The sequence below is a fragment of the Rattus norvegicus genome, chromosome 4, assembly GCF_021556685.1.
Source record: "Rattus norvegicus strain SHRSP/BbbUtx chromosome 4, alternate assembly SHRSP_T2T, whole genome shotgun sequence".
NCBI lineage: Eukaryota > Metazoa > Chordata > Mammalia > Rodentia > Muridae > Rattus > Rattus norvegicus.
This window is the reverse complement of record NC_141537.1, coordinates 68,667,910-68,681,510: the sequence shown is the minus strand read 5'-3', so window position 1 is coordinate 68,681,510 and position 13,601 is coordinate 68,667,910. Positions and strand designations below refer to the sequence as shown.

The 13,601-nt window shown below is 38.3% G+C and overlaps 1 protein-coding gene across 3 annotated transcripts in view; it reads left to right on the top strand.

Moving 5' to 3' along the window:
- The window catches only part of Kdm7a (lysine demethylase 7A), a 64,990-nt gene that overhangs the window by 40,716 nt on the left and 10,673 nt on the right, over positions 1-13,601 (top strand). For all 3 annotated transcript variants that reach the window (XM_087659236.1, NM_001428919.1, XM_087659235.1), the window contains 7 exon segments: positions 4-110; positions 6,025-6,116; positions 8,576-8,665; positions 10,275-10,484; positions 11,584-11,708; positions 11,902-12,056; positions 13,408-13,505. In XM_087659236.1, the coding sequence (XP_087515362.1) occupies positions 4-110; positions 6,025-6,116; positions 8,576-8,665; positions 10,275-10,484; positions 11,584-11,708; positions 11,902-12,056; positions 13,408-13,505 (877 nt within the window).

The window sequence follows — 13,601 nt, the reverse complement described above, 5'->3', positions numbered from 1 at the left end:
TAGGTGTTACGAGATGGAAAAAAGACTAAAAACACCAGATCTTTTCAAATTTCCTTTCTTTGAAGCCATATGCTGGTTTGTTGCCAAAAGTTTGCTGGAAACCCTGAAAGGTAATGAGTGATTTGCACACTCTGTTCTGTGATAAGACGTATGATTATAGAGTCCTTTAGGGATACCCTTTGGTAGATGTCATCCTCCACTTTAAAATCGTTTTATTTTTATCTGTAATTGTGTGTGTGTGTGTGTGTGTGTGTGTGTGTGTGTGTGTGTGTGTGTGTGTGTGTGTGTGGTGGGAGTTGCACATGTGAGTACAGTGTTGGGAACTGAACTTGGGTCCTCTGCAAGAGAAATACATTCTTTTTTTTTTTTTTTTTCTTTTCTTTTTTCGGAGCTGGGGACTGAACCCAGGGCCTTGACACTTGCTAGGCAAGCGCTCTACCACTGAGCTAAATCCCTAACCCCAGAAATACACTCTTTTTAACTGCTGAGCCATCTCTAGTCTGGCTCCCTCCAACTCCCTTTTAAAATATGTATTTTCCCCTTCCTCCTGACAAGGATCTTTTTAGCACTTAGAGCAGTGTTTCTCAACCATCTTTAATATACTTCCTCATGTTGTGGTGACTCCCTCATCATAAAAGTATTTTGTTGCTATGTAAAAACTGTAATTTTGTTACTGTTATGAATCATACTGCAAATATGCAGGATATCTGATATACCACACCACCCAGTTAAAAGGGTGCATAATCCATAGATTGAGAACCACTACCTTAGAATATTTAGTGTATAACAATCCCCTACATATTACTGGGAAATAATCATTTCATTTAGTGGATGAACGGCCTGCACACATTTTAGTATTTTTCTCTCAAAAGTGTAGTTTGTGTCACAGACTATTTATTACCTAACTATACCTATTACCTAACACTTGTTCTGAGATACTTGTCTAAAACATTAGAGGGTGGAGGATTGGCATGGTGGTGCAGGCCTTTAGCCTTAGCACTCAGGAGGCAGAGGTAGGCAGCTCTTGAGTTTGAGGTAAGCCTGGTGTAGTGAATCCCAGACCAGCTGGGACCTCCCCCATCTCAATATAATTAAGAAAAGAAAGAAAGAGAAAGAAGGAAGGGAGGAAGAAAAAAAGAGAAAAGAGGGGGGAATGATTTGTGTGTTCTGAATGTTTGTGCTGTCAATCACTATTGTGACTGTTACACTAGCTAGTTTAATTGACATGTTAGTATGCAAACCAACTGAAGGAGAATATTTGTAGCTGGGCCCAATGGTACAAATCTTTAGTTCTACTCAGTCATTTGAGAGGCTAGAACGGTAGGATGACAAGATCAAGACCAGTCTGGGCAACTTAGTGAGACTTTGTCTCAAAGGAAAAAGAGGGCTGGGGATATAGTGTAGCTCATTAGTAAGCAGGACTGAGGCCCTATTGCTCAATCCCCCTAACTCACACACACACACACACACACAAACACACAGTAATTTTAAGGAATTAAGGAATCTTTTTTTTTTTGTTCTTTTTTTTCGGAGCTGGGGACCGAACCCAGGGCCTTGCGCTTCCTAGGTAAGCGCTCTACCACTGAGCTAAATCCTCAGCCCCTTAAGGAATCTTTTTATATTTAGACTTGAAGATCCTTTTTGTACAGGGTACAACTTCAGATTTTGATATATTTGTATTTTGATTTAATGTCTGAGCAGTCAAATTGGAAATTCGAACTCATTTTCTTTTTTTTTCTCCATTCTCTGTGCTAGTTGGAATATAATTTGTCTTACTAGTTAATTCGCAAATGGTGAAACCTTTTAATACTTTTTTTTATTATTTTATGTGTATAGATGTTTGCATGTATGTATGTTTGTACACCATGTGTACCTGATACAAGAAGAGGGCGTGAGATTGCTCAGAACTGGAGTTACAGGCAGGTATGGGCCGGCCACTGTCTTAGTTAGGGTTTTTGTGACTGTGAAGAGATACCATGACCATAGCAACTCTTTTTTATAAGCAAAACATTTAACTGGGGCTGGCTTACAGTTCAAAGGTTAGTTCACTGTCATGATGGTGGGAGCATTATTGTTTGTAGGTAGACACGATACCTACATCTGGATCTGCAGGCATGGAAGAGAGACACTGGGCCTGGCTTTAGCTTCTGAAACCTCAAATCCTACCCCCAAACACACTTCCTCCAACAAAGCCATGTCTACTCCAATAAGGTCACACCTCCTAATATAATGCCACTCCCTGTGAGCCTTGGGACCCATTTTCATTCAAACCCCACAGCCACCATATGGGTGATGGGCACTGAACCTGGGTCCTCTGCAAGTGTTTTGCCATCTCTGTAGCCCCAAATGATGAACTATTGTAGTGTTAACTCTCAGGAGATCAGATGGCACAGTCATCTAGAGTCTAGACATCTATTTCTTTGTTCAGTTAATAATTAAATAAGAAGAAAAGATGAAAAAAAGTAACAACCAAAAGTGTATTTTTAGTATAGCATGGGATTGTTTCCCTCAAAAGAAAAGAAGGGGCTAGTAATACTGCTTAGTGGTAAGGTGCTTGCGATATGCGCCTGACCACCTGAGTTTGAACTCTGGAACCATATAGGAGTGAACGGTGAGAAGCAGTTAATTCTGCATTTGTACTATGACCTCACTCACATACAAAATTATTAAAAATACATTTACAAAGATTTTGTCTCTTGAATGGAAGGTGAGAACAATGGCTTTTGCACTACAGTGTCAGGATAGAGGCTGTGACAGTTTTAGTGGTGTGTATGATGGGTAGGGTCCCCAGATGACGGAGACTACACAAGAACAGCCTATGCTGTAGCAGTGAGTCTTCAGTGTAGACACCGACTCTGTCAAGTATTGTTCTTGGCTAAAAGAACGGAAGTGGAGTGCAGAGTCGTACTCATTTCTCAGTGACACGTTTTGTTTTTTTGTTTTTGTTGTTGTTTTTTGTTTTCTTCTCTTGAACATACTCTTCAAGTTCAAGTCTCAGAAAGCAAGAACATGTATCATACATTTGTAAAAATATTTTTGAAGGTCTTAGTTTTTGAAATAAAAGTAAGTCCTGAACTCTCTAGGTAAGGGACTAAAAGTTATACTTGAGTGGTAGAGTACTTTTTCTTGAATCTTTCCTCTTATTTTGGCTCAGGGACCTCAAGAGTCCATCACTTGGTTAGCCAGAGGAAGCTCTACTAGTCCATGTTCATTCTGTTCATTCTGTCTATCCCTCCACCCAGATGTTTTTTTTTTTTTTCTTTTATTTTTTTCGGAGCTGGGGACCGAACCCAGGGCCTTGCGCTTCCTAGGCAAGCGCTCTACCACTGAGCTAAATCCCCAACCCCTACCCAGATGTTTTCTACTGAGGTCCACTAACCTTTGAGAATAAAATAGACATTTATCTGAGAGATGAAATCTTGTTACTAACTGTAGCAACAACTTAGTCTTAGAAATAACTAGTATTTTATCACCTCACATAAAACAGTTCAAAAATCTTGAGTGAGGTCTATCACATTCATAATTCAGGATTTTTTGTTCTTTTTTTTAAAACAGGTTCTCACTGTGTATGGAACTTACTGTGTAGACTAGGCTGGCCTCAAACTCGGAGATTAGCTTGCCTCTGCCTACCAAGTGCTGGGATTAAAAGCATGTGCATCACACTTGGCCCAACATTAAATTTTTTGAAGAATGATCATGGAGCACCTGCCCTTTTTTTTTTTTTTTTTTTTTAGTGTCTTTTACAATGTTGTTAAACCTTGCACTTGCATAGATTTATTCCTAGGTATTTTGCAGTTTAGTGTTATTATGAAAATAACATACTATTGTATATAATTATTCCCATGGTAGAACATGTAAAATTGCTATTTTCATATTTCAGAATGGTCAAATACTGGCAATTCCATATGGTTCAGCTTTATTGCAAAGGTCCAACCCAGGACCTTTTGCATATTAGGCAAGTCTTCTACCACTTAGCTATAATCCTAGCTCTGAAACAGCATTTTTCAAAGCATCAATTAATTTGTTTTTGCTTATCTTGAGTAGAGAGTACCTGTGACTTTCTTTAGGTGCACACAAGTGTGTGTGTGTTGGCTGTCATTATAGGCATTCATTCTGGAGATAGGAATGGCTAGTTCATACCTCACAGTACATTCTTTACCACTAAGCTTTTACTTCCAGTTTATTTTGTGGACTGTTTGCCAACCCTGATGCTGTAACACTTGTTATGATATGGGTTAAGTGAGTATAAATAGCATGAACCTCCAGATTGTATTTCATACCAGTGATTATAACAGCTATTGAAATATTTTGCTTTTGCATTAACTTACCTAAATTTTGACCACATATAAAATTACCACACTTGAGTTTTTAATCACTCTCTTTTAAAACAAAAAAGCATTTATGTATGTGTATATATAAATCTATATATGTAACAAGGTTACTGAATAAAAAATTGGTATAAAAATTATTTTCTACAGTCTTGTAAAAAGGTTCTTTTATTTGCTTGATGTAATCCTCCATTGGCTAACCTAGGCCTAATCTGGATGCTCCTAGCCTCTGCACAATCTAACCTAGGCCTAGAATGGTTTCGGTCTCCGAGACTCACTGCTGAGTAAGCTCACCCTTTCCAGTTCTTTCTGAACCCTGGCTGGATCAGCTCAGCTGTTCTGGCTCAAACTCCTCTCCCAGCTGACTGATTCAAGCTGGCTTCTCTCTCTTGGCCACTCCTGAGTTGTTCTGCTTGGCCTTATATTAACTTTAGCAATCCTTGTTCTCTTGCTTGTTCTGTCTTTACCTGCATCTAGCTTGTTTGCTTTCTGTAACTTGTATAAAACTGTTCCTCTCTCCCTTGCTGTGCTGCTCTACTGTCCCTCTCAACTCTGCTGTACAGCTCTCCAGGAACTTTACTGTATCCCTGGACTGTACTTTCTCCTTTCCGTTTTCTCCCCCTTTTTATGATCCTGGGGTATAGATGATTCTGTAAATGTGCTGAGTATGTCTGAAAAAAAATGTGCATTTTGCAATTCCTAGGTATACTATTCTATTTGATTGTTGAATCAAATGTTATATTTGCTTGAATTGAATTACCTTTTTTTCAGTCCACTTTATTATTTTTGCTAGAAATATTCCACTGTGATTGTGAAATTGCTTATAGTATTTTGTAGTTTTATCATGTTTTCTATATTTCAGGCTTGTTATTGTGCAAATTTTAAATGTTTTTCTAGCAAGTTGAATGTTTGAATGTGTTGAAATGATGCTTTATTAATATATTACTTTGGCTATCTCTACTTTATTTTGAAAGCTTGGCATCTTTTTCCCACTTTTTTGTGGGTGGGTTTCAAGACAGGATTTCTCTATGTAGCCTTGGCTGCCTGGGTAAAATTTTTTTTTTTTACACTTCAGATTTTAATTCCCCTCCCAGTCCACCCTCTAACTGTTCCACCCCACCAGACCTCCCCACTCCTTGGGGCCTCCAGTCTCTTGAGGGTTAGGTGCATCTTCTCTGACTGAACCCAGACCCAGCCGTCCTCTGCTCTATATGTATTGGGGGCCTCATCTAAGCTGGTGTATGCCGCCTGGTTGGTGATCCAGTGTCTGAGAGATCTCAGGGGTCCAGGTTAGTTAAGACCGCTGGTCCTCCTACAGGGTCGCTCTCTTCCTCAGCTTCTTCCAGCTTTTCACTAATTCAACCACAGGGGCCAGCAGCTTCTGTCCATTAGTTGGGTGTAAATATCTACATCTGACTCTTTCAGCGGCTTGTTGGGTCTTCTGGAGGACAGTCATGATAGGCCCCTTTTTGTGAGCACTCCACAGCCTCAGTAATAGTGTCAGGCCTTGGGGCCTACACTTGAGCTGGATCCCACTTTGGGCCGGTCACTGGACTTCCTTTTACTCAGGCTCTTCTCCATTTTTGTCCTTGCAGTTTTTTCTAACTAGGGATCTAGCTTAGTGGCAAGATCATCTCTCTTTTATAAACTTTACAACACTTTTAACTTCCTTTCCTGTCCCACTTTATTCCAACAGAATTGAAAGAAGATGGTTTCCAGCCTCAAACTTACTTAGTCCAGGGAGTGAAAGCGCTGCACACTGCTTTAAAGTTATGGATGAAAAAGGAAGTAAGTTATTGCTGTGCCTTTGTTTTAGTTTTAGGGGTTTTGGTTTGGTTTGGGTTTTTTGGTGTAAGATTAAGAAAACAACTTTGGTTGTGTGGGTAGCATTTATATGCCAGTTGTAAAAGGAATGGAAATTGTACTTTATATGCAGTTTGAACTCTATGATATATACAGACGTACTCATTCTGGTTATAGAATAAAGAACTTTAGCTTTTCTTTATTCTTGAAAAAAATAAAATGCAAGTATATTTAAGACACTAAGAAACAAGCATGCAAATAGAGTAAAAAAGAAGCCATGTTGAGCTCTTAGCAAAGCACTGGGCTTTGTCTTTCCATGTATGGTCTCATTTAGTCTCAGAGCAGCTGTATGGGGTCTGGGTGCTGCTGCTGTCCCCATGTAAGTAACTTTTCCAAGAGAGCTGGCATGGCTAGCATGTGAAGCTGGGCTCTGAGACTCCAAGTTCCTGCTCTGTACCACAATGGTAGATTTATATAAAAATGAGGGAAAGGAAGGGGCAGGACCTCGTCATGGATCAATTATTTGCTGTTATCCCAGCCTTTTTCTAAGAGTTCATCCAAATCTGCATTTGGAGTTAGTGTTTACTTTTACTTTCCTTATGCTTCTGTAGCATGTCTTTACACAATTTGATTAAAGATTAATGTTTCCGTTGTCTCCTTCAGATAAGCTTTTGAACTCTTACTTCAACCCCATGTTACTTCACACGCAATACTAAATAATATAAATGATAATTTGTATGTATTGATGATTTCCAGATTTGATATCAACTAAAAACAAAATCTTGCTATTAAAGGAAATGAAGAGAGCCAGCAAGATGTTGGGGTCTAGGAAGCATCTGCTGTGTAAGCGTGCAGATAGCTCAATCCCAGGGACCAATGGGGAGGTTGAAAGAAACTCCACAAACTTGTACTCTGACCTCCACACATGTGCCTTGGCATATACACAACAGACACACAGACACACAAACACACACACACACACACACACACACACACACCACCACCACCACCACCACCACCACCACCACCACCACCACCACCATCATCATAAATATTAAAAAGGATGTATTTGGGGAGCAAAGGCTATCGTCCTTGCAGCTTCATGTTCCTTTTACGTTAGAATTATTGCTACAGCTCTGTTAGGGCAAGATACACTAGAAACATACAGGAAAGTGAAACAGGCCTACCACTGTTAGATTTTATATCGTGTGTATGAGGAGGAAAAGCATAAGGATTGTAATGTTATGTAAGTGATAAAGTGAAAGCTGTATGCCTTGTCTCTTAGTAGTATGTTGTATCCCTTTTTTATTACCTAACCCAGTGTCTCAGTTCTCTCAGTTGTAATGTGGCAATAATTATCATAACTTGTAAAAGGTTGAGCAAATCTGAAGTACCTCCAAATCTAAAGTATATCCCAAGTATCTCAGATGATGGATATCCAGCCTGCAAGTATCTGTGTCACTCTGATATTGAGGGGATTAATGAGTTCATGCTTACCAAGTGTACATAACAGTATCAGAACACAGAGTTAGCACTAATCTATATTACTGTTGTCAACTAATTTGTTTCAATAAGTTATACTACTAAAAACAAGTCCCATGCCTTTAAACCCAGCACCTGGGAGGCAGAGGCAAGAAGATCTCCGAGTTCAAGGCTAGCCTGGCCTACAGACGGAGTTCCAAGATAGCCAAGGCTACACAATGAAACCCTGTTTCAAAAAACAAAAAAGTCTGTTATAAACAAAAAAATAGAAATTAGTATGTATCAAAAAGTAAAATGTTATTAGATACTGAGATTAATACTTGTAATTAGACATAAAAATAGTATTAGTTTATAGTTAGTAGATTTGGTCATTTACTAATTAATTTCTTGTTCCTGTTAACAGTATCTTTTTCTCATTTGCTTTTGACTATTAAACTTTTAACTCAAATTTATTCAAATTATACTTTCCATTAAAAACAAGGATTAGTTAGTACCAGTATTCCCTCCCTATAATAAGCCTTATGTATTTTGAGTTAAATATTAGGGTTAATTTCTTTATTACTAGTTGTAGTTAGAATCACAGCAGGTTTTGAGGTGTAGAGTACATTATAAATAAGATTCACTGTGAGAAAGAAATCCATTTTAACCTTTTTTCTTTTTGGTTCTGGTTTTTTGGTTTTTGAGACAGGGTTTTTCTATATATCCCTGGCTGTTCTGGAACTCACTCTTTAGAGCAGGCTGGCCTTGAACTCCCAGGTGCTGGGATTAAAGGCATGTGCCACCACTAATCGGCTACAATAATGTGGTCTCCTTAGGTGACATTCTACCCAGTATATAAACTCTTGAAAATTGATTAATAATATCTGGTAGTGTCTTTAAAATACAGAGAACTTTATAAAGTAGACTGAGCTTTTTATATTTAATTGACTTTGGTTTTCTTATCTTTATTGCTTCAAATACAGCTTGTATCTGAACATGCCTTTGAAATTCCAGACAATGTTAGACCTGGACATCTTATTAAGGAACTTTCTAAAGTAATTCGAGCAATAGAGGTAAGAATAGCGATGATCTTGTGTCTGCCTTGCTATCTGCCTTGAGAACCAAATAGGTCAGCCACTGTGCTATGGATATTTAACCACTGACACAGCGAAGAAACAGGATAAGCCAAATTAGCCTTACAGATTTTAGGTCTCTGATGTCTTACAGAGAAATTTAGAGTATTGTGTTATTATAAAACAACAGAGGCAGTTCCAGTTACTATAAATTCTTTTAGATACCTACAAAAGTTCAAACAAAAGTTTATGTTTAGATCTATTTAGTTTTAATTACCAAGAGACAAATGTCTATGAACTACTTAGAGGAAGGTATAAAACAGTGATTGAGTGAAGCTGGGTTGGAAAGAATAATTCGGGAAGTCATTGGCCAAAAAGACTGGAGCAACTGAGAGGTTAATGACATTGATAAAGGCCCATAAAAATATGTGACGGAGTGTTTTAAGTTATTGGAGAGCTTTTGTCGGTATTGAAAAAGGGGGTTTTCATTAAAACAGTTCTTCAGGGGCTGGAGAGATGGCTCAGTGGTTAAGAGCACCCGACTACTCTTCCAGAGGTCCTGAGTTCAATTCCCAGCAACCACATGGTGGCTCACAACCATCTGTAAAGAGATCTGATGCCCTCTTCTGGTGTATCTGAAAACAGCTACAGTGTACTTATATATAATAAATGAATAAATAAAACAAAAAAAAAACAAAAAAAAAAACAGTTCTTCAGGAAAGTAGTTTGGTTAGTGTGTAGTTTGAAATAAGAGGAAATTCATTGGAAGCCATCTTGTAACTTAACATTTTACATTAGGACTGTTTGTAGAATGGGAGGGGCTGGAGACATAGTTCAGCAGTTACAGGTCAGCTTATAACCAATGTCAAGAATGAAAAGCATTATACATCTACAAAATGGTAATCATCTCTTTGTTCTTGGTGTTGGGGACTGAACTTAGGGCCTTGTGCTTGTCAAGCATGTACTCTCCACCACTGAGCCAAATCTCCAACCCTTAAGAAAGCCACAATGTCAGGTTAACTATCCATGGATACAGTAGTTTGTGTATTTTCAAATGTAGTAAAAAATATATTAAAGAGTTGGTGGTAATGGCATGTAAATGCATCCCCAATCAAAAATTTATCACATATAAAATATATAAACATGTTTAAAAAATATATGGAATATTATCTGTAACTATATGTACATATATGTGTGTCTCATGCACAGTAAAACAAAAACAGAATAAACTCAAAATTAATAGTTGAGTAAACAGGAGTGTCATTTCTGAAGATGCCAAACTCTAATTTAATATTATGGATCTTAGATGGAAGATCAGGGTAGCGGTGCGTACTTGTAATCCTAGCACTTAGGAAGCTAAACCAAGCTCCCTCCTACCACCCCATAAAAAACATCATCTCCAAATAACACAACACAAGGAAATGTCTTGTTCACAAAATGTGTGGATGAGAGGGGAACAAAGGCATCTGGAAATCTGAGGCTGAACTTTGTCTTAAATAATTAAGTAGAATGTACTTTGATTTCTAAACTATTTTTATGGTCGATTGTTTAGTTAGGTATATGTATAGAAGCCTTTTTATAAAACATGCTCTGCATTTAATTCTTACAGGAGGAAAACGGCAAACCAGTTAAATCTCAGGGAATCCCTTCTGTGTGTCCAGTTTCACGGCCTTCAAATGACGCATCTCCACCTGGTCATTCCCGGAGAAAGATGAGGAGACTTCGAGATCATAATGTCCGAACTCCTTCTAACCTGGACATCCTTGAGCTTCATACAAGGGAAGTCCTCAAAAGATTAGAGATGTGTCCATGGGAGGAGGCAAGTATATCAATCAGGATGGAAAAAGCACTCGATCGTACATGTAGCAATCCAGCTGGTTTCTACTGTAGATTTCTAGATACTGATATTTTTGTCTACGGGAGACCATGAAGTCTAGTCTTTCTAGCCAACAGTGCCTAGATTTCATTAATTACATGTTGTTTAGAACTCAATAAATAAAATTATTAAGTGTTTATCCAAATAATCATGTGCTCTTCTGGACTCTGAAAAAGATGCCAGAACAAGCAAACTCGCCTTTATGTAGGTCTGTCTTATCAGAGTCTTAGTTGGAAGATAGGACATAGATTAAAATAGTAGCATTCAAGATGGGCATGATGGTACATCATGGAGAGTGTGGAGTAGTGGTACCTTTATAAACCATGCTACTGAGTTTGTGATAGGATTTGCACCATCCATAATTTTACATCATAAGTAGAGGATTGACAGTTAATTCAAAGTACGATAGAGGTATTGCTGACTTAAAATACTAAAAGTTACATAGTTATTACAACCTTACATATTTTTATATTTGATATTATGTTGTTTTAAGATTAAGTGGTTCTGAACCTACTTAACCCATATAGTTATTTTGGGAACTTACTATGAAAGATCTCAAAGAGGAAGTAATCTTTTATACATTAAAAAACCAGCTCCTTTTATTTCTTTTTATCTGTGGTGGCTCTTGGGCCTGTGGTGGCAGTATGGATGCAGTCTTGATGGGAAGGAATGAGGTCAAGGTTAGGGTTAATGGGAAGTAGAAACAGCCAAGGAACATGAGATTGCCTAAAGCTGTGTGACCCCAGCCCTTTAGTACCCCCCAAAAGGGCCTGTGTTTGGATTTACTTTGTGTAGATTCTGTATTTTACATTAAAAAATATGCTTTATTGCTAAATTGCCCTGCTGAAAGATGAGCCATTCTGCATGTGTTGGAATGAGGAGCTCTGGATGATGGGAGACTGAGATAGCCCCAAATCTAGATGGCTGCCCCATCCCTCTACAAGGCAGGCAGGAGCATGGAAGGAGGGACAGTAAAGTATTTTTCAATTGAGTATGCCCACCTGAAGGTGGATATTAAGTCAGTTCTGTTTTATACTTTAAGGACATATTGAGCTCTAAACTGAATGGAAAATTCAACAAACATCTTCAGCCATCTTCCACGGTACCTGAATGGAGAGCAAAAGACAATGATCTGCGATTACTGCTGACAAATGGAAGAATAATTAAGTATGTAAAGTAGATCACAGTGTCAGATTAACTTTTGGTGGGTCATCCTTTTGTCCATGTAACCCCTACATTATTGAATAGCCAATTGTATTAGAGAGAAGGGTCTCAATTCTCTACTAGGTCTGAATGGAGGGGAAGGGAATACAGATCCTTGCTCTATTTCTGATGCAGTTATTTTTCCTCTGTGGCATAGAGATGAGAGACAGCTGTTTGCAGATCGGAGTCTTTATACAGCAGATAGTGAAAATGAAGAAGACAAGAAACCAACAAAGAAGGCAAACGTGAAGACAGAACAGAGCTCAGGAAGAGAGGCAGCAGAAAGTGACGGATCTCCAAAACCACTTAACAGTATGTTTTCAACCTTTTGCTAATGTGGCAGTAGGTAACTTGCTGGTGTTTGAATTGTTGTAGGATTGAAAATGTTGGCATTTTATAATACTGCTGGAAAATCTGAAGTATGTTTTGAGTAGTTCATTGATCAGGAAGGTGCTGAATGTGAATTTAAGTATACCAGCTAGGGTCAGAAGACCTAGATAGATTCACTGTTTTTAAAGTCATTTAAAAGCTCATAATGCTTTATAGCCTCTACTGTCCCAAATGAGTTTCAAGGTTAACTTAACTTCACATATGGTAAATATGAGAATGTCTTTCATTCTCATAGTTAAGAGATATCTGATTGGCTAATCTGTATCTAGTGGGAATCCAGGTAGTGTGATGCTATTTGATTCCTGTCAATAGGAGGCTTCTACTGGTTATTGGTTATTGACAGATTAATAATAGGAATATCAAACACTGTAGTAATAGCACCTTCTTCTTGAAGTCTTTTTCCTTTGAATAAAGTCTTTTTTTTTTTTTTTGGTTCTTTTTTTCGGAGCTGGGGACCGAACCCAGGGCCTTGCGCTTCCTAGGTAAGCGCTCTACCACTGAGCTAAATCCCCAGCCCCTGAATAAAGTCTTAATTCCTGAACAGTTTTTAAGAACAGCATATAGCTTTCCATTTAAAGAATAATTAAAATCAATATTTTATTTTTGTGATGAAAGTGTTCTACATAATGAATATTATTGAATTTAATTTGAATATATCAGTTTTCACTAATTCCCAGTAAACCTAGTCCTCTGTAGTTGGTAGTTCTTTGTTTATATTTCAGGGCAAGGCAGTCCATCACTGAGAGCTGACACAACAGTTGCTATTGCAGCTGGGCTTGTGGAAGGGAAAGGTAGTGTTCTAAGAGCCCAGACTACAAACTGCTTGAAACCATGGTCCATAAATTCTCTTGAGCTTTGAAAGTTGCCCTTTTTTTCTCTAGTGAGAAAACCAAGGGAAAGGGAAAGTCAGAAGCAGCTTGTAGTTCATTTTAGTTTAACAATTTTTGTTTTGTTTTGTTTTTCTGGAAAGGAACAATACCACAAATATTCTTTTTTTTTTTTTTTTTTTTTTTTTTTGGTTCTTTTTTTCGGAGCTGGGGACCGAACCCAGGGCCTTGCGCTTCCTAGGTAAGCGCTCTACCACTGAGCTAAATCCCCAGCCCGACCACAAATATTCTAAGGACATACATCAGTTTCTATTTTGAACAATTAGAAAAAGATGGGAAAATAAAATCAGTAAGGAAGGAGAGGTGTGAAGCTAGAAAGTAACCTTGAACTTGGTACACTTTAGAGGTTAGGTCATGACTGCTTCTTATCCCCTCTTCTTCACCAGGAATATTTCCAAGTGTGAAGTCGGAACTCAGGAGTAGACCATCAGAATATTCTGATGTCTCTGATTCAGAAGACTCTGGACCTGACTGCACTGCACTGGTATGCCTGGCGCCCCAAGGGTTATGTGTCATTGGGTGGGATGATGACCACCCATGTCGTTTCACCTGGAGGAGGAATGTTGATGACAGCTCTTCC